Source organism: Engraulis encrasicolus, chromosome 7 (genome assembly GCF_034702125.1).
Source record: "Engraulis encrasicolus isolate BLACKSEA-1 chromosome 7, IST_EnEncr_1.0, whole genome shotgun sequence".
Lineage (NCBI taxonomy): Eukaryota > Metazoa > Chordata > Actinopteri > Clupeiformes > Engraulidae > Engraulis > Engraulis encrasicolus.
In genome coordinates, this window is record NC_085863.1 from 39,629,337 (window position 1) to 39,650,310 (window position 20,974).

General features: G+C 42.7%; 2 protein-coding genes across 8 annotated transcripts in view; both read right to left on the minus strand.

The window, feature by feature from the left end:
- phldb1a (pleckstrin homology-like domain, family B, member 1a) overlaps window positions 1-3,835 on the minus strand; it is a 74,982-nt gene extending 71,147 nt beyond the window's left edge. For 3 of the 7 annotated variants that reach the window (XM_063203504.1, XM_063203508.1, XM_063203509.1), the window contains exon 1: window positions 3,469-3,834. In XM_063203504.1, coding sequence (XP_063059574.1) covers window positions 3,469-3,495 — 27 coding nt within the window. In that variant the 5' untranslated portion in view covers window positions 3,496-3,834. Of the gene's footprint in view, window positions 1-3,468 lie in introns of all 7 variants that reach the window. The other 4 variants (XM_063203512.1, XM_063203511.1, XM_063203503.1 and 1 more) reach the window with 3 other exon arrangements.
- A 3,127-nt stretch (window positions 3,836-6,962) lies between these two features.
- On the minus strand, window positions 6,963-20,799 carry arcn1a (archain 1a). Its single transcript, XM_063203513.1, has 10 exons — window positions 20,647-20,799; window positions 17,803-18,066; window positions 15,647-15,826; window positions 13,671-13,876; window positions 11,774-11,938; window positions 10,172-10,337; window positions 8,961-9,108; window positions 8,312-8,420; window positions 7,837-8,041; window positions 6,963-7,327 (listed from the first exon to the last, which is right to left on the minus strand). The coding sequence occupies exons 1-10, from the start codon at window positions 20,647-20,649 to the stop codon at window positions 7,238-7,240; spliced, it is 1,536 nt and encodes a 511-aa protein (XP_063059583.1). The 5' UTR covers window positions 20,650-20,799; the 3' UTR covers window positions 6,963-7,237.
- Window positions 20,800-20,974: the final 175 nt, after the last annotated feature.

Sequence of the window (20,974 nt, forward strand, 5' to 3'; positions counted from 1 at the left end):
AGAGAGAGAGAGAGAGAGAGAGAGAGAGAGAGAGAGAGAGAGAGAGAGAGAGAGAGAGAGAGAGAGAGAGAGAGAGAGAGAGAGAGAGAGAGAGAGGGAGAGAGAGAGTGTTACAGGAGCTTTAGAGGAGACTTTTCTCCCTCTTGCCTTTCCGCAGGTGTTTGGACTACCTTTCCTTCACACAGTGTTGGACAAACTGGATTGTAAAAGTTAAATTCCTGAGTAAGGTCCGACAGGTGAATTCAAATATTACCATTTTTTTAATGAAGCAATACATTATTTTTGGAGCATGTACTGCGCATTATGTCTTAGTCGTATGATGTGTTATGATTGCCATCTAGAACATTTTCTTGTTCTATGTGTGCACTCCTCACTTTCAAAGTAAAAGTCATCTTACATTTTCTGTCTGCTTTTTCACTAAGGTGATATGGTTTCACCATTCCTCTCCTCGGCATCAGCTGGTTCATTGAACTGGCACAGTGGAAGCAGGACTTTTACTGTCTGAACCCGGGATATCCACATCTACAGAACACCCACTTAACAGCCAGGCAAGAGGATGCTAGTTCGACTGGAGCCAGATCCTAATGAAAACTTATTAGGTTCTGTTACACAGTATCATCACTTTCATTGTGTGTTAAACTTACTGTGTTCCAGTGAGGAGACATGAATGTTTAAAACACACAGCATGGTTAGCCAATGTGTACTACAGAGGATTGCCTCTGAAGTCACTATATGATATTCAATTATGTCGAAACGGTCCATAAAACGGTCTTCCACAATTGGAGCCAGACTGCGTGATGACACATTGAGTGTCATGACGACCAGTGCTGGTTGCCTCAGCCAAAGAACACTTTCAAATGTGTTTTTCCCCCTTCTCTTCTTTTTTCCGTTTATTTGTGGGATATGACTGACTGCTGTTGCTTTTGGAGGGGTTTAGTCTGGGTTGTTGTAATGCTGTAATGGATTCTGTGTGTGTGTGTGTGTGTGTGTGTGTGTGTGTGTGTGTGTGTGTGTGTGTGTGTGTGTGTGTGTGTGTGTGTGTGTGTGTGTGTGTGTGTGTGTGTGTGTGTGTGTGTGTGTGTGTGTGTGTGTGTGTGTGTATGCGTCACGCTTTTTTGCCACGTATAAAATACCCCAAACATACCCAAACAAACTCCCGGCTGCCCTGGCCCATCCCCGGCCCCGGCCGGCACACCCCCCCCTCTACACAGCAGAGTGCGTTATGAGATGGTCCACCCACCGCTGCCGTCTGGAATACACAGTGCGTGGGCTGCGCACTGTAGCGCACAGCTAAGCGGACAACAGAGTTGAGGTAAAAAGCTGGGATGAAGTGCTACACATCTCTCGCTCACACATGTAAAACTGAAATGTTGGCTGTGACACACACAGACAGACAGACAGACAGACAGACAGACAGACAGACAGACAGACAGACAGACAGACAGACACACACACACACACACACACACCATCCATGGCTACATCTCAAACAAAGAGGGGAAGAAAGTTTGGTCATGCAGCCTGAGTTGAAGTGCCCATGTACTGTCTTATGTTAACTACCAATGCCATGCTTTTCACTGTCACATGGGGAAGGTTAAGTTCATTTACATTATGAACATCATCTAGGTCTACATATTCATATTTCACGGAATGTACCTTAATATTTTCACTTAGTGTAAAAAGCAGACAAAAAGCCCATGCTTCATTATTAACAAAGGCTACTCCTTATTTCCTTTTCGTTTCTTTTGCTGAAGCTGTCTGAGTAAGTGTCTTGTGTGCCGTTAAAAAAACTACCATCATCAGACTTTCCACAGTGCCATTAGGGAATCACGGCTGTTTTTATGATGAAATAGGTATGTTGACAACCAACATCTGGTTAACAACAGACTGGTCTCTAGGAAATTGAGTGTCTGGGTCTCACGTGTGGTGGAACGTAGTTAACTGGAATTCTTCACTGAGTGTTCTGTCCAGACATTAGACATAGAGTATAGCCTGTATACTGTGAATTCCCATTCTCTTCCAACAGACAGCCAGACCTTTTAAGTGCATCGCTGCTGTGTACACCAGCCAATACATAGCTGGAGGAAGTGAAACAATTGCAGCACATCAGCAGAATTTCAAAAAAAAGAAAGAAAAAAAACGATTGCTATTGTTAAATCAAAAATGGTGTGTCAGCAGAATTTCAGAGAGGAAAAAAAAAGTTTACGAGGAGTAAGCGTAAAGGGACCATGTGATTCATACCCCTTTTTGGTGTCTTTCAAAAAAATGTTTATCTTAACAGCAATTGGATCTGCGTGTGCACTGCTTCCTGCCTCCTCCAGCTGTGTGTGAGAGGTGGTAGGCAATAGGCATCCCTCTAATGAAAGGACAGGTTAGGAGCCTTGTAAGCAAGCAGGTAGGCAGGCAAGGCAAGGCTTAGGCAAGCACTGGAGGACTGAAGTCCTGCTTTCATCTCCAAGAGAAGGCATTTAACCCGGGGCGTTCTTAATTTCTAGCTTACAGCTAAGGCACTGTGTGTGTGTGTGTGTGTGTGTGTTGGGGGGGATAAAAGAAAGGAAAGCACTCGTTAAAAACATGAAAGAAAGCGAGGTAGTGTACATGCATGCAAGCACCAGGGTAAATGATTGTCTGCTGGCCTGGCAGGGCTCTTACAGGTTTGGAGTACAAGATAATTGGCACCACACAGTGGGGATGCTATAGGCTAAGGGAAATGATGGAATGATTGAAGTGTAAGATGTGCGTGTGCGTGTGTGCATGTGCGTGTGCGTGTGTGCGTGTGCGTGTGTGCATGTGCGTGTGCGTGTGTGTACACCATTTACATTGTCACAGCCAACATTTCAGTTTAAATTAACATTATAGATCTGTGTAATAAATGCCATATAGCCTAACCCTTTCCATATCCTACTTCATTCTCTTTAGAAAAGGAGAGACCAGAGACCGGAGACCAGACCATTATTGCAACAACGAAGACCCCTACTGGTCAACTTTAAAATATCTTTACATCTGCCTTAGACACAACAGACTTCATGTTGTTCTATTCCCTCCACGTCGGTTAACTCTTAACTCACTAGAATCTGACAAAACATGTGGGTAGATGTCATACATGGCACCTATAGTTAAAAATGACTCAATCGCCTCCTCCACATCATCCTGTGAGTCAGTGTGTGCGTGTGTGTGTGCGCAAGTGAGGGAGAGAGAGCTCAGACTGACCTGTGAATGGACTCTTTATGACAGCCTGGATATTTCTACTAACACAGCCCTCAGACTTGTGCCTGTACAAATATTTCCCCACTTCTGGTGAAGGTTAGACTTTTAGAGGTAAGCTGCACTATATAAAAAAGGTGTAAATTAAAATAGCAATTAAAGGCAAATGTGTCACTCACTGCCTTGACTTTTTTCAATCACAGAAGTAATTAATAATCATAAAATACTTTTTAAAGATATGAACAGACCGTAACTTCATCTTACCTGGAACCTGACTCTCTTCTGAGCCATTCTGAGGTACTGTGTTGTAGTAGATCCACAGCGGTCAAAGTGCTTGTTTGGGGCAGTCACTCACACACGTTATCTCTGCTTAACTCCAATAAAAACACAGAATTCCATTCATTTTTCAGTCTCATTCAGCTCCAAGTTACCTCAGCAGTTCCTGAAGGGCAAAAAAAGAAACATATAGGGGGGGAAGCACATGTCTGATGATGTGTCCCAGTTCTGCGCCTGTTTTTTTTTTCTCACTCCAAAGCTGAAAGTAAAAGCTCCCCAGGAGAAGTTTACCCAGCAAACTCTCTGGTGTCCATGTGCTCTCCTTGCCGGTGAGCTCTGCTCTAACTGAACTGTGTGTGCATCTGTTCATTCACAGCAAGGGGACAATCCAAAGGAAATGCACACCCACACCCACACTAAAAAACCCTCCCCAAACCAAATAAGGCCACTCCCCCCCCCAACACACACACACACACACACACCACCACCTCTGCAAATCCCCCCTCCCCAAAACTCAGCTAACTACCCCCATGGCACTGTGTGTTTTGGCTACATGAAAGAGTGTTCAGAATGCCTCCATAACCCATAAAGATATGCTCCAAGATAATTCACGATAATTTTCCAAAAAAGCCGTGGTCTCCACCTCCTCCGTGCCTAGTCTCTCCGCCTCGGAAAATAAAACAGAAACGTCTGCAAATAAAGCTGGAGGACTAGGACAAATAACAGACTTGGCGCGCCATACATTTTAGTTTGGGCTTACATTTAAACCGGCATGAGTTCTGTGAGGGGACAAAATCTTTGCCTCAGAAGACAATATGGGAAGTACAGTAGACACAATATAATTATTTTTAGAAAATGTATTAAGCCCAAATTATTAAAACACACACCCCTTAGTTACGAGCAGGCCTATTATTTGCCAGCAGTGTACACAGGACTTAAAGGGAAAACCATACTAATTAGTTAACTTTCCACAGATCTAGACCAGGTGTTCAGTAACACGCGGCCAAAGTACAGAACATACTTTGAATTCTTCTCTTTTAAAAAAGGAGTGAAAACTGTTTTTAAGGAGGGGGGTGACAATTTCCTGACTGTTAGAAAAAAGGAAGCCTGCCACTTCTCTCCTGAACACCCACCTTCCTGTAGGAGCGAGGCACAAACACTCCTTATCTGGCCCATTATAGGCAAGGCAAGGGCAGCGGAGGTGTTGCCAGGCTGAGCAGTGGGGGCAGCTGGAAGTGTGGTCCCTTCTACAGAACATAGTGTGAAATAAAATATTACAATTATTTTCTTAGACTATTAGGGAACACTTCATTTTAACATCCACGTGTTAGCTAGTAGACCGAATACATACCTGCCTGTATAAGTGACTTGTAAGCAAAATTAATAATTTGTTAGGCATTCACAAATTTCTTGCTCACTGCAGATAAGACCTTCACTACTGATATGATCATAATGAAGGCCCTTGGCCCTTGACTTTGCTTAACATGTGTTATCAGTCACTCATACAGAGAGTAAATAATAGGCATGAATGACTGGCTAACATAAACCTTACTCTGAAGTGTTACTGAATACATCGTTATATATGATTAGGAAAGCCTAAGACAAAATAAAAAAACTCATCTTCATTTCCAAGGAGTACAGGTTTGCTTTTCTCTCGCGGTCCACCATCCACATACAGCATTAAAAACCCAATTCCTGCGGACAGACTGACTTTTTCTATACATTTCAAATGCACAATTCCATTTTCTTTGCATTTTACCAAACAACACACTCATCATAAACAACAGTACCAGGCAGATCATGAATCCAAAACACAGGGAGACGGTGTGATCATTTCACTGGGGCCTCTTGTACACTTTAATCTTGCTTTCTTTTTTTAAAGTTTACATTGGAATGTCATTTGTCATTACGCCTCAGTTCATTATTTTACAGGGTTACAAAATTCTTTAAATTTTACCATCTCCCACCCCCACAATGTGATTGAGACAAAACTCTGATGATAGAAACAGACAAAAAACAAAACAACCATGAATACCTATTCCCTCTTCACACTATTTAGAGAATCAAGGCAAAAAAAGAAAAGAAAAAACAAACAAAAAACAAAAAAAACATTGGTCATTCTTAAACCAGAGACATGAGTAAGCCTGGCATTTAACATGAATAGGTGAGGTGGGGGCGGGCTTATTCAGACAGCCAATGGAGACAAGGTAGGAGGGAGTAGGAAAGAGGAAGGGGTCACAGCAGCCCGCAAAGACAAGAGAGGATAAAAGCACGCCTGGGAGGGCTGTCGGTTCGGTGTGACCGCAGGTGATGTGATGCGACAGGAACGGACAGGAAAAGCCAGGACAGAACAGAAAATGGGTGTCACATGTGGTTCAGACTACCCATCTTGAGTCTGACAACGTGATTCAAAAACAAACAGCCTGGCTTAGTCTCAGCGGCATGGTTTCCCAGGTTGTCTTGTCAGAGAAACTGGCAAAATGGACTGTCCAAAAGAAAAAAAAACATCAACATCTGTCTGTTGAACTGTGTCAAGCGTTCAAAACAATGATACTCTTGATATAAAGCATGACTAGCACATCTCCAACATGCCTCTGTGTATACTAGAAGTAAATAGTAAAGTGTCCAGAGGTGAAACTGAAAATCAAGTTGTATCTTTTTGAGTCCCGAGTTCTGACGACAACACAAACACAGTAATGCCAAGTACTGAGGTTTGAAGAACGAAAGAGAAACACACTCTTCTTTTTTAAGTGTTGTGATTACAGAATTGAAAAGCAAAACGCAGTAACATCACAGAGAGAGAGAGAGAGAGAAGACGACGAGACAAATGAAGAGAAAGTCAGGCTCAGTTCCGTCTCTGACACAGCATGGTCCTTCAAAGTTTCAGTCAAGAATACCTCCAGGGTGGGTGGGTAGGGGTGGGGGTGGGGGTTTGATAATTAAGTACTTCAGGGGCCGAGTACCTGTGATTTCTCTGTTATCTAGTGTTTTCTTAATAAGAGACAGTGTCGTCACTTCAAATCTGAAGGCCAGCTTGTGCGTGTATGTATGTGGGCACATACTAGAAAGCTGAACACGTTACAGGCAAAAAATAATAATAAACAAAACATATACTCTGTTCAATGCAGCACCCATTCCTTCCCTCCCATCCATCAATCCATCCCTCCCCACCATCCACCCACTCACTCATTCACACTCCCCTTGCCTGTCTGCTAAAGTCTGTAGTTGAGATCTGGTTTTGAGAAGCTTCTAACAGGCTTACGGTGAGTGACCCCCTCCCTCCCTCCCAAACCCCCACCTCACCCCTCCACTCCTCTTAGCTCTCCATACTCCCCAGTAAAACTCTCCAGTGCTCCATCCTCCTCCGTTCCCTCTGTCTTGCACAGCCTCGCCAGTCTCTTTATCATACACTTATATAGATCCCTTTGGAGAACATGTCGCCACTCTCTTAGAAAGGTACAAATACAGCAATTATCGCAAACCAAGGTCAAAAGGGCTTCATTTGTTTGTGTTTGTATACGTGTGTGTGTGCATGTGTGTGTGTGTGTGTATGTCTTGAAAAGGATGTCCTGTCAATAGACTGCTCTCGGAGGAACAGGTCAGTCGAAAACAAGAAACCTTTTCCGATTTGCTGTTCTCCGTTGTATGTGTTTTTTTCTATACATTTCCATATCCAATGATCTTGCATCTTATTTATTTTCTTGTTCTCCGACGATGTTGGTGTTATTTTTTTCCATGATGACACAGATGTTTCCTTTTACAGTATTTCATATTTGTCGACGACGAAGGAGGTCTCTGTGGAGAACCTCACAGGGCTGTCTCCGTCCACTTGAGCCACCTTCAGGACCTTACAAGACAAAATAGAAAAAAAATCTATTTAAGCCACAAATTCTTTCCCCCGACATTATACTGTGTATTTATTCTGATTTTTTTGCAGAAGCTAAAAAATAAAACAAGAAAAAATCTTGTAGATCTGAATGCTCTCAGTCTGTTTCAAATGTCATATCAGTCTCCTGTCAGTTCTGACAAACAATCCTTAAATGAAGGCAGTAATCTATTAATTCCTTCTCACCGAAAGAAACAAAGGACATTATGAGGGACAAACTTTACCTCCGTGGTCGTACACACCATATAGCTAATGAGATTACGAAATCTGTTATTAGTAGTGTTGCTGGTGATTATATAAATTAATAGGCTATTAGTAGGGATTGGCAGAGATTGAGTGCAACTACAGTAGATTAGAGTAGAGTCGAGTGATAAGGTCATTTTAATTCACTGAATTTCAACAAACCATGGGTAAACAATAAATAAATGTTCCTGAAAAACAATACACCAGACACCGAGATAACCCCTTACCTGTATGTCACAATAGTTGCTCTTAGAAACAAATGAAACGGAGACAGGAAAGAAGTCGTTGGGCTGGCCCGCTACGCTGAACTCCAGGCTGCCCGACTTGTTCTTCACGTCCACCACCGGCAGACACCACTCCAGAACGTTCCGTCTGCTGTCGTGGCGATACTCCCCATCCAGATCTCCGATCACTGGTGCACCCACTCCAGACCTACCGAGCCAAAGTCAACAACATTACTCAAATGCATCTTCTTGACAACATACAAGAGGGATAATACATCTCACTGCATTTTAAGAAAATGTACATACACCGGGGGCAGAGTAAAAATGCAGCAACTAGGTGAATATGAAAACTGTCGCAGTGTTCGGAAATCAATCTGCCAATTCTGCAAAATAAGTCGTTTCTAACTTTTAGCTTTGCAGAGCAGAGCTATCTGAGATCGTCTTGGTGTGGACATGAGTGACTTGTGTCTATACTTACGGTACGGGGATGGTGATGACTACGTCGTTGAGCTCCAGGGCCTCTTCCTGTAGTTCGTACTCAATGTTGACGTCACAGCCAGTGCCACTTTCTGAAGGCCAGCAGTTTACTGCAGACACAACAGGAATACTTCAGCACATTTTTATATACAATTAGGGCTCCAAATTAACACCAGCCAACAGGCCCAATGCTGTTGTAATTTCAGTTTGGCTGGTAGATAAGACCAACTTACTAGCCACTTCGACCCATTAGTGACTATGTATTTGGCTCGTAAGATTAACATCTACTAGCCATATTTTGGCTGGTAGTGAAAAAAGTTTATTTAGGGCACTGTATACAATGTATTTAAAGTTAGCAGATGAATGTAACATAAAATCAAATTTCAATATGGACCCACAAATAACATCTGACACCAAGCGTCTTATTTTCCCCCAAGATAGGAGTACTTTCTTAGCAAGTGTTGCTTAATTCGTAACCATTCCAAAAACATGTCTGCTCAAACTTTAACACCAAAAAGCCACACAGGCACAAAACCACAAAAAATGAAAACAGCTAAAGAAAATGGTTTATTAATAACAGATGGTGCTTGGGCACGAACAACAACAGAAGAGCAGGGACCTCTCTGGGACATGTGCTTCTCTTTACATACTTGTTAGTGGTATGAGGGACTCGTCTGTGGTCTGCAGCCTCCATTTTAGCACGCCGACGTCGCTGTTGAGGGGGAAGGATTTGTCTGGGTTCTTCAGGCCAATGATGGCCTCTGATGTGAAGAGCTTCTTATCCACGTTGGGATGAGTCTGGAGAGAGAGAGAGAGAGAGAGAGAGAGAGAGAGAGAGAGAGAGAGAGAGAGAGAGAGAGAGGAGAGAGAGAGAGAGAGGAGAGAGAGAGAGAGAGAGAGAGAGAGAGAGAGAGAGAGAGAGAGAGAGAGAGAGAGAGAGAGAGAGAGAGAGAGAGGTGGTGGTAAGAGTAAGTAATTAGGTGACGTGTGTGTGTGTGTGTGTGTGTGTGTGTGTGTGTGTGTGTAAACGCGCCTGCTTGCCTTTACTTCGTGTTTTTTTTTGTCTGTACTAGCCAACCTCCTATGCTGAGGACAATGAGACAATAGGAAACATGTTTGACAAGAACAGAATATACAATATGTTCTATAAAGCCCATTGTCTCTTCCTCATGTCTCTGTGCCTGTGAACACTAGACTACATGCAGCTGGAAAAGTCTCTTCTTGTTGTTGCCCACGGCAATGATGATGCCACATGCAGTGCTGTTAAAAGCAGGTGATCAGGTGGCACTAAATAAATCTCCTCTACATTTTCTATGCCTACATTTTTTTTATCAGACTGCCTGTAAAAGCCAAGCCCTTCAGTTGAGGACAGACAATAAACACAATAGTATTCAGTCCGTCTGCCTCTGTGTCTTTGTGCCTATGACAGGACTGGCTCAAGGCTATCCTGATACGGGGCTAGTGTGTGTGTGTGTGTGTGTGTGTGTGTGTGTGTGTGTGTGTGTGTGTGTGTGTGTGTGTGTGTGTGTGTGTGTGTGTGTGACTGACCTGCAGCTGTACTCCTTTCTTGTCGTTGTTGCTCAGGGCTATCCTGATGTGCAGGTGTGTGTGTGTGTGTGTGTGTGTGTGTGTGTGTGTGCACATGTTTTGCGATTTCTTTCTGCAAAGAATGAGCCCTACAATTATAAGTGCCTGGGTTGAAATTGCACTGTAGCAAGTAACTGACCTGCAGCTGTACTCCTTTCTTGTCGTTGTTGCTAAGGGTTATCCTGATGTGTAGGTGAGTGAGTGTGTGTGTGCAGGTGTGTGAGTGTGTGTGTGTGTGTGTGTGTGTGTGTGTGTGTGTGTGTGTGTGACTGACCTGCAGCTGTACTCCTTTCTTGTCGTTGTTGCTCAGGGCTATCCTGATGCGTCCGTTCTTGTCGTCGGCCACCCTGAGCGTCACCATGCCAAGGATCTCCATGTTCTGAAGGCCACCGTCACGACCACACGTCAGGGTGATCTTCTCCTCCACTCGCAAATGCACACTGGAACAGATCAACGGGAGACACCAATTAGATCAGTGAGGACTGTAACAGGGAGGTTTCTCGGCGAAGATGCTTGAGTGATATATTCGTAGATGATGGTTAACACCATCTGTAATTATTTCAAACTACCTTCTAGATTTGTATTGGAAGCTGGTCCCACCATTTTTTTGCTATAAAGAAATGTTGCTGTCAGCAAGTGACATATGAAGATGCAATTCAATTCTTGGCCACACTGAGGTGCTGTAGGACTATACAACTACATTTCCATGAGTGACACAAAGTGTTCTTTCCAGTATGCAGGCTCCTGTCCTCGGCCTGTGGCCTCACGTTTCGCTGACGAACCACCTCTAGCTCCAAAAATCATCAGATATTACACGGAAGGTGTTAAAGGGAAGAATCAGGCGTCACTACACTTGTGAAACCATTAGTCAAACTTGAAAAACTGGGACTACAAAGGAAACAACACGGCAGAACACAATAGAAAATTGATGACACCCATGTCAAAAGAAAAAAAAAACAACCTTTCCCCTCCTTTACATTTTATGTCCGTTTCCTTTCCGGCAACACTTCCTCATTCAGAAACCCTGCTGTCGTGTGGCAGAAAACTCACCATACCTTAGCTGTAAGCAACTGGACAACAGCTTTGACTTCAGCTGTAAGCAGCAGGACTTATTTGAGCTTGAGAACTTTTCACTTCTCTCTCCCAGGGGCATCTTCCGCTATCTCGTTGCCAACAATGAAGCTTTCGGATAGCATGACCTGGATGAATATCTTAACAGATATTTCTCCATAGCTCTATGACCTCTTTGACTTGACAGGAACAGGCAGTGTGTTGGACACCTCAGAGGGCCTCTATCCTGTTGTGGATGACAATTCCCCATAGCTTTCCCAGAGCACTCAAGAACTATTTGGAAGTTCAAAGAACTTTGTTAATATCATTACCTGGGGTTCTTCCCATCATTCTAACTCCCGTTCTCGCCCTGTGCTTGTGGCATTGCGCTTTGCTGACGCCCCCCCTCCTCCGTGGAGAAGTTTCCCCGCTGTCAGCCAAGACACAACAATTTTTGGGGAACTTTCCCCCAATCAACATTCCAATTGCAAATGAGGTGACCTTTGACTTTTGTTAGATATTGACTTCTGTCTGCCTTGCGACATCGTCAAGAGGCCATGAGCAAAAAGGGAGGACAGAAGTTTGGATAATGAAAAGAAAACCTGGACTGGAAGAAATGAGAATCCATCACAAACATATCTACATAACAACTCTCTATGCTGACGGGAGCAGGCAGTGCTTTGGACACCTCTGAGGGCCTCTATCCTGTTGTCTTGTGGATGTGAATTCCCCATAGCTTTCCCAAAGAGTTCACCAACGGCTAATCTCTTCAGACATCATGGCCTGAATTAAACAAGCATCTTCCTAGACATATACCGATACATACCTCTCTGTGCTGACGGGAGCAGGCAGTGCTTTGGACACCTCTGAGGGCCTCTTCCCTGTGCTGGGCAGGATGATGTTCTCGCCTTCTGATTTGAGTTTGTCCACAAAGTCGTCCACCTCCTTCCCTTTGCCACTCAACTTCAGGGCCTTGCTGGGACCGCTGGGCCTGCAGAAACACACCCACCAAGACAGACATGTCAGGACAATTTGTATCAATAGCACTATGAATGTCATGTTATATAAAATTCTAAATGAAAACTTTTGCCTATCCTTTCAACTTTTAGAGGCACACTTTACCTGACTCAAAACCTACAACTTACTGAAGGGCAAAGCAGACATGAATTTGCTGCTTCAGTCATAAATGAATGCATGAAGGTTGCTCTGCAGAATAACAATTGCATGTCAGCTCACATCAGAGCAAGCCGCAAAATACCCATAACCAGGACAGTCTGACCAAAAAAATGGCAGTGCCAATACCAATGTACTGAGACATTTTGCTAATAGAAAAACGCATCAGGGTCATGCATGTTTATTCAACGGAAGTCCCCACATCACTACCTCCAAAATTCTGAGGGGGCCAGCTAAGGGCAATGTAATGTAGTGTGAAATGTTATTAAATGTAATGCAATGTAATATGTTTATTACCTGACTGGTGGAGGGGTAGGTTTGGGATTCTCGGGCTCGATGAGGGTGTCCTGGATGTAATGTAGTGCAAGGATTCTTAACCTTTTTGACGTTGAGGCCCATTTTTTTCAGTGCAGAGTGGCCCGGGGCCAATCTAATATTGCCCATGCCCACACATATTGCATACGGTATACAAATAATTAGGCGTATATTATATTATATTATTATATTATATTATATTGTATTATAGCCTATTATATTATATTATATTATACAATATTAATTATATTATATTATATTAATGTTATTATTATTATTAAAATAATTTAATCCTGTTAAAAAATAGCAGGCCATCAAAGAAGCTATAGGCCTATTAATGCATTTTGTAATGGAAAAACTGTATTCATTGTGCTCACTCTTGTATATTCAATGATAAACCCAATCCACTCACAATGCATCAAGCTACAGCCATTCATACATTTGAATGCTTCTCTGACATTTGTGACAGCTCTGTTTGCCATTTGTGATGAATCTGTTGACCATTGATTCAAGACGCGTTTACTTAATGATGTGCAGATGCGACGCAATTCCTCAACCTTTATGGCAGGGTGTCAAAAATGGAAAGCTTTGTAGCCTAATATCATGCAACATTCTTTAAATAAATGTATTTTGGGGGACACATGGCTAACGGTTTTGCTTTGTCTGTAAACAGAATTATTTTGAGTAACGTTGGAATCGCTTATCTTGTAACTAGACGTTATGAGAGAAGACGTTGACAATTTACACATCACACCGCTTCGTCATTTCTTATCCTCCATACGTGTACTACTACGTGTATTGCCATCTTTGACGACGTCTTCCACTATTAAAAACAGTGGTGCATAGCGTGATCATTTAATTTAAGCAAAAGAACTGCGCTAGAGTGAATGCATCTTTATTTGATAATGTACGCAGTTGCACGGCCCCTCGCGGCCTACAAGCGCGAGGTTGAAACTTTTTCACGGCCCTCAGGTTTCTGAGCACGGCCCAGCTTTGGGCCGCGGCCCTATGGTTAAGAATCCCTGGTGTAATGTAATGTAATGTGTATTACCTGATGGTGGCAGGTAGTGCAATGCAATGTAATGTGTTTATTACCTGACAGCTGTGGGGGCAGATTTGGGCTTCACAGGCTCAATGAGGTGACAGGTAAGCGTCATGTAGTGAAGTGTAATGTAATGTAATGTAATGTAATATGTTATTGTAATGTGTTGTAATGTAATGTAATGTGTTATTACCTGACAGGTGCTGGTGCAGGTTTGGGCTTCTCTGGTTCTATGAGCGTATCCTGAATGACGGAGGCAGAGTTTCCGCTGCTCATGCTGGAGCTGCCGATGCCTCCAAAGCCCGACATCTTCTTTCCGGCACGTTCCGCGTCCCGCCGAGCCTGCTGCAACTCCTTGGCCTTCCTGCGCATCTCTGCCTTGGCCTCACGCTCTTGAGTCTGGGAGAGGAAGGGAGGAAGAGAGAGAGGAAGGGAAGGAGGGAGAGAGAGAGAGGGAAAGAGGGAGAGAACACATAAGTAAGCATAGGATCACCGTTCATACAATAAATGCTGACCAGACACACTTCCATGTGCTTATGTTTAGCATAATTCCAGCATGCATTTCTTCAGGGCCATGTGTTAAACCGGGTCTGGTTGATGCAGCCCTATTGTTTACACGACTTGTGGCATGCTATGCATCAATATGGCAGTCAATCTGCAATACAGTTCTACAGATCCATAATGGATAGGACAAGTCATTCAACAATCAGTGCACCCATTATTTTAGTGTTTTGAGCCTGCATGGAGATGGTGCTCAAGTAGTGCGCTATAACCTGATGTCAGCAAGAGCTGCAGGCAATACAGCTGATGTGTACCGAATTGACAGTGTGGTGTACCACACGGCAGTAAAGGTGACAGTCATACAACTAAGTGATATGTATTCGTCCTTGCATGTCCTGCAACCTTCGCGAAGCTTGCAAGGACATTCTGAGAGAGATTCCTGGCAGATAAAGAGTAACCCTACTCATCCATAACCTTTTATAACCCTGTGCACTAACTTGATCAAGCATACCTTTCAAGTCCCCCATAATCTGCATGCATTGGTGTACTTTGTATTCTTTTGTACTACTTGCATACTGATGTAGTCCATATCCCCCTACACTTTGCATTTTGGTATGCATGTACTGTTTTAGAGAAAAGCGTCTGCTAAATGTAATGCAGTATGAAATGACTGCTGTTCAAACACGGGAGGCTTTTTTATTGGCAACTGATTCTGTTCTGTGTCAAATGTTTTCTTTCACACCAAAGGAAAAAGAAGAGACATGTAAAACAATCGTCCAGCCAACACCCATCTCCTGTTTCACCCTAGCGGAAGAGGAGCTGCAGGTAACAGAGGGCGGGAACAGTTTCTTTTTTCTGTCCTTCAAGTGAGCAAACGGTGGGCTCTTAAGGCCAATTCTAAAAAACGTAGTTGAGGTCGCACACATACCAAGAGAAAAAATTTAGCAGGCGTCAAATAAATAAATACTTCAGGAGAAAAGGAGGAAATTATTTGCACACTGCTGGCAAAGGAGTTCATTTATTGATGAATGCAACACCATAGACCTTGAGGCATCTCACAAGTGTTTTCTCATTCTAGAAACCAAAACCACACTACCCATTTCAAAGAAACCTATATGCAAAGACAACACTGAGCAAAGTTGGTACAATGGCAGATTCGCTGACCTGAAGGTATTTCTTCTCTGCAAATCGTATTTCATTAATCACTACAACAGAATCTTACAACGGACAACGCCGTTTACCAGAGTGATTATGTAAACTACCTATTGACTGAAGAATCGAAAAACTGCATTCACCTTGGTGACTTAACAAGTTCTTGTGCATCCTTCAAATGCAATCAATGCCATTGGCTTGTTTGTTGTGGAGAGCATTTCCAGAAATTAAAGTCCAAAGATCTCTGGTTAGAAGCTCTTCTAAGGCAAGAACCTTCTCGGAGCATCTAACCTCTCGGACATCGTTCATATACGTACTAGAATCAGTAAAACTCACAAGTGCTCCACTTTGCATGCAATGTCTGGTAACAGTCCAACCCCTCTGAAGACCTCACCACTCAAACACTGCAGAAGACCCTGGACTTTTTTGTTGTAGCGTGCATCTTTCATATAGTAAAGTTCTACAATTAACATCTTATGTTGAGTAAGCTACCACCCCCACTGAACAACATCTCACCTCTCTGACAGCACGGAAGACCTTCTCCTCATGAGAGTCCATCTCTGTGAAGGTGCGGATCTGGGCCAGGTTGACGTTCTCACGGTAGCCCAGGGCCACGATCTCGTCAAAGGCAAAGATGAGGTCGAAGCAGTGCTCGGAGATCTCACTCTCCTCCAGCACGCGGCAGTACTCTGGGATCTACAGGTAGAGAAGAGAAGAGGAGACAGAAAGGAGGCAGACATGGATGAGCAAGGAATTATTCAAAGGCAAGGAAAGTTTATTCTCTTCTGAAAATTGAGCAAGTAAAATGTCTGCCTTTAGGTTTCTCCCATGATATGATAGTCTACTTTAAGATGAAAGCCCCATGCTGGATGAAAAAAAGGTTTTCAATTTGTACCACACATTTCGTATCATACCATTTCACACATGGTATGGCATGTCTTAGAACGTGGATTAAGTAGATTAGATTCTCACTTTTGATTAGATTTGCATGCCTTTCAAAGAGGGTGTGGAATTGTGTAAAGACTCTCAATGCACAGTATAGGGATCTAATCATTGATTTAGTTATAACACTTTATTTCAGCATACAGGCTAATGTCATCAGATTGGATCCAATAGCAAAAATGCCTTCACTGTCCACAATTACCATTCCCCTGTGCTTAATTAGACTGAGATGTGGATGGACGGTAGGGTAGCCTAAATGTCAATTTCCTGCAGCGCCTGTGGTGGTGTGGCTCATGCGGTGTGAAAACAAGTTTGCTGCAAAGAATGGGGCCTCAACTGTTTTTTTTCCATCAGGGCATCACAAAGCATGAAGATTAGGTGGCCACACAAAAGCAAATTTCCCAGGCAGCAAAATGCTATTAATATCCATCAGATTTTTTTCTATATGTTTGCAGGTTACATGTAACAATTGTGTATTTATTTTGTTTGTTCCATTTTCATTTATCAATGTCAAACATGTCTAGAAAATGGCATGAAGCCCTACAAAAACATCTTGCGTCTCATTAAGCCCATGTTTGCTGAATATTGTTTTAATCAAACCAGAGGGTTTGCTTATGTCCCTGTCTGATTCAACACATATAAGATTGTACAACAGACAGCCCTGATTTTACACACTGTACTCACTCCACGTCACCATGTTCCCTTTTTATGCTGATTGAACACAATCAGTTCAACTAAATTTGGTTTTAAAATAAGCTTCCAATATAAGGATACTCTCATAACAAAACTTCACATCAACCAAATCCGTTTCTGGCTTTTCTGAAATGGTAGGATGGCATCCATCATCCAAATCAACCCAAGATCACTGTCCAGTCGAGTAGAGAAGAGTAGAGTACAAATACTTCAAATGATCCAGAAGGAAAGGAAAGTGTTCAGTGGCATAAGTAAGCCTTACCGCACACAATAAGTTGTTCTGAAGTTACATGATCATATCAGATTGTGAATAAATTTGCTCCTCAGCATTCTGAAATGGCATTATGGCATGTGTGTCCAAATCAACCTGAGCCCTCTACAGTTTTGTACAGTAGAAATACTTGATTGATCCTGCAGGAAATTAATCAGATATATAGGACAGCATAAGTAAGGGTCCCTTTCAATATCCAGCCTCCCATACATTTGCATGTGGCCTTGTTATGCGAGACAAGATGTCATTGAGGATGGAAGTCATATTCAATATCTTGCAATTGCACAATTCAAAGGTTTTTCCATTTTCTAAAGCACAGGAAGTTAGATATGGGTCATTTCACGTGAAATCAGACACTTTGGGACCCGACCGACCCGGATTTCAATCATACTTGGTGTGCCTTTTCAGTAGCAAGGTAGCACCCCAGAACTGCATTGGTTTGAATCTGACACTAATATTAAGGGAGAAACAGACTAGGAAAGGTTCACATGTGAGGGTAGGACACTATACATTCAGCCTTGAATATATCAGTCAGTGTTAGTCACAAAAAGATGCCTGTGGTGTTGTTTGAAAGCTCTTTTCTGGCTCTACATATTACACAATCGCCTTGGAATACTTTCCTAGTCTGTTTCTCCCTTAATATTAGTGTCAGATTCAAACCAATGCAGTTCTGGGGTGCTACCTTGCTACTGTATGATCGAAATCCGGGTCGGTCGGGTCCCAAAGTGTCTGATTTCACGTGAAATGACCCATATTGAAGTCTTACCACGCGTGAGAAGAGCCTCAAGGTCTCCAGGTCCTCCAGGATGTTGCTGTTCTTGGTGGTGATGAGGACCATGTAGAGCTTCTCCAGCGGCTGGTAGACGTAGCGCACGCTCTCCGTCTCCACGAAGGTGTGCTGCTTGCCCGTGTTCATCAGCTTGGGGAAGGCCGCCAGAAGGCCCTCCACGCGCGTCCGTGTCATCTCCACAAACTGACGCGACACGATGGCCTTGCCGGCCTTGGTGCACACCGCCGCAGCCAACAGCACCTGAGCAGATGGAAAGAAAGAAAGAAAGAAAGAAAGAAAGAAAGAAAGAAAGAAAGAAAGAAAGAAAGAAAGAAAGAAAGAAAGAAAGACAGAGGAAATACCCGTTCAGCATCACTACACTGTTCAATTACAAGGAGCAGCTAGTGTTTGAAATCATGTTATCTCTGTGAAAAAGACCACAACAAGGCTGTTGTGGCAGATATTCGGCGACCAGAAAGAAAATCTGTTGCGATAATACAAGAAGCATTAAAGCGAGTGCTAAGATAGCCAATCAGAACATTTAACATCCTTGAATGTGACTGAACACTCTGTCCTTTTACATAATGGGCGCCATGAGCTACCAAGAGCACTGCTATTTGGGCAAATATCAGCAAAATCAGCATTTTGATTTTGGAATGGAAATATCTAACAAAATGAACCCAATTCCAGTTGCCCGCATGTCATCTTAGAATTCAGATTTTTAAGATTGTGTTTAAAGGGCATGTAAAGCGTTTTATTTAAAAAATAAAAAATAAAAGAGTTCACTGTAGGGTTTGGGGTTTGCTACTCCTTGTATTCTTGATCCTGGAAGCTGCTTGTGATATTTCTGACATATGTATCGATTTTGGACCATAATATTTTCAATATCTTTTCCGTGTGAGCATGAAGGGAGTGAGTTACTTACCCAGCAGTTAATTTTACCATTGCCATCAAAATGAGACTATTTCTTCAACCGTGGCAAATTACCACACATCAATTCAAATTCCAAATATTCAATATCAAATTTAATACAAAAAATAGCACATTGTCTTTCTAATCATGACGCCCAATGGTCTTACCTCTGATGCCAACTAAGCCCCCACCGACTTGAATAAAGCATGTTCTGCGGGACACATGGTCAACTAAAATCTACTACCAACTGAAGTGTTTGAGAACCTCATTGATGGGAATCTCATCGATGTATCCACTCTCCATATTGACAGTTCATGACATCTCAGCATCGGACTAGACAAAAATAATGTGTGCACAACAATGCCCCACGACATCTTCAACTATCTCCAAGGCCCATTTCATCACTCCAAGGCAAGTGTCGCTATCTGACCACTCAACTGCACGAGATTACAGCAGTATGTGCCAATGCCATTTGCAATTTGACACTGTCGTTCACTCAGTGGAAATGTTTTACTCGACAGGTAAACCGACCCTTAATTACAGTAAATCACTAAGTAACTAATTATTCAGCCAATAGGCCTACAATGAGTTTCCACAAAACAGAATGGTTGTGCTCTGCTTCAGTTTAACCAACTTGTCACTGCTTCTTATATAATGACACAATTCTGTATCATGCAGAAATGCTTACACTTCTATTCTAAACACAAATTGTGCCGTTTTGTTTAACTGTTAAGCTGGTCCCAAACAACCTAACGTTTCACTGTTCCCTCATGCTAGTGTATGATGTACTTTTTTAGGTGGAGGCCTTCAAAGGCTGGGAGGTGCAAGGTGTCTTTTCATTTAGCATCAGTGCAGGGCTCGGAGTCCCTTGTTCATTTTGCAGACAAGGTAGCTCTTTCCAATCATTTTCGAGGGCATTATGCATGTGAAACAGTGATATTCTTATTTTATCAAGCAGTACTACTAGGGCCAGTAGTTTGTCCGACACTTCCAAAAAATATTGCAAACACAGCTCCCCTAGTCTCTTGAAACAATTAAAAATTGGGCTCGTGATCATGATATGATATACCATGGAGACAGAGGACGCCCCCTTCCTTGTTTAGGAAACAACAGTGCATCATTCAGGGCAACAACCGTGTCCTATTTTGTTTTAAAGGCCAGAACTAATAGAGCAATCTTTAAAAGTCAGTATGCTTAAGTCACAGTGTCACTGACACATCCAATGCAAGGTTAGGTTGTTTCTTCAATCCATAACCTACTCGCAATGCATATCGTGCATTCAAATTGATAAGGAGTGAACACATTAAGTCACATACAGCAACATGATGAACAGTAATAAATGCTTGAAATATTCCATGTGTGTGTGATAAGGAAAAATGTCCAACTTTGATGGCTAGAGTTAGCTTTGTAGCCTGGCTAAAAGGCAATGCTAGGTATCCTGTTCAGTGTCATCATCATTATTCATGACATAATTTGTCAATGCATACTGACGAGAATACTTAAAAACCCCTGTATGACAATAATGCCCAGTTCTTGCGAAATAGCGCTAGCAATGTAGTTTAAATGATCAAAATCAATAAGCTTTGTAGCCGAGGCCTACCACTGCGGCTTGCTAGCAGACGTGACATAAACTATCAGCAGTGAATGGACAGCTGACATTAGCTGAACATACGAAGCTCGCAATGCTCCGACTAACAACTGAAAATACATAACAAACGTAGGAAAGACATTGATCTGCTTGCAAACTAGAGTCCCTGATATATCACTGTCTAGTCACAGATGTGCAGAGAAATGTAGAACAAGATGCAAAATAGCTTACAATCAAGCGATAGCAGGTGGCTAGCTAGCTACTTCGCTTTGCGTACCAGCTGAAAAACCGGAACATATTTCAGTGACATGTAACACATCAATGACCAATTAACCACTCACCATTTTCCGTCAGTGTTTTCACTTGCGATATACAATGTCCAATGCCCTCGGTCACTTTTAAATTATAACCAACTTCTCTGGAAACTGGAGGAAAATATCTGCAGTTCTCCCTCGACTGCTTATCCGCAGCTCAATATGGCAGCGCCTCTAAGCCACGTCTCCAACCGGAAGAAGCCAGTCAGCAAGGTAAAAGGGCAGGTTCCAAAACTGAACATGTGGAAGTTTCGGCATCAGCATTGAAAACACCGTGATGGTCTATCTGGTGGCCATACTGTCATATTCATGTACAATATTTGATACTAATGCGTTTGGTAGTGTCATGGAGGAG

Coding starts and splice junctions, on each gene's coding strand:
- arcn1a (XM_063203513.1), bottom strand. Junction 11,939..13,670: donor CCTGCACCAGCACCTGTCAG/GTAATAACACAT, acceptor GTGTTTCTGCAG/GCCCAGCGGTCCCAGCAAGG. Junction 9,109..10,171: donor AGAAAGGAGTACAGCTGCAG/GTCAGTCACACA, acceptor CTCTCTCTCCAG/ACTCATCCCAACGTGGATAA.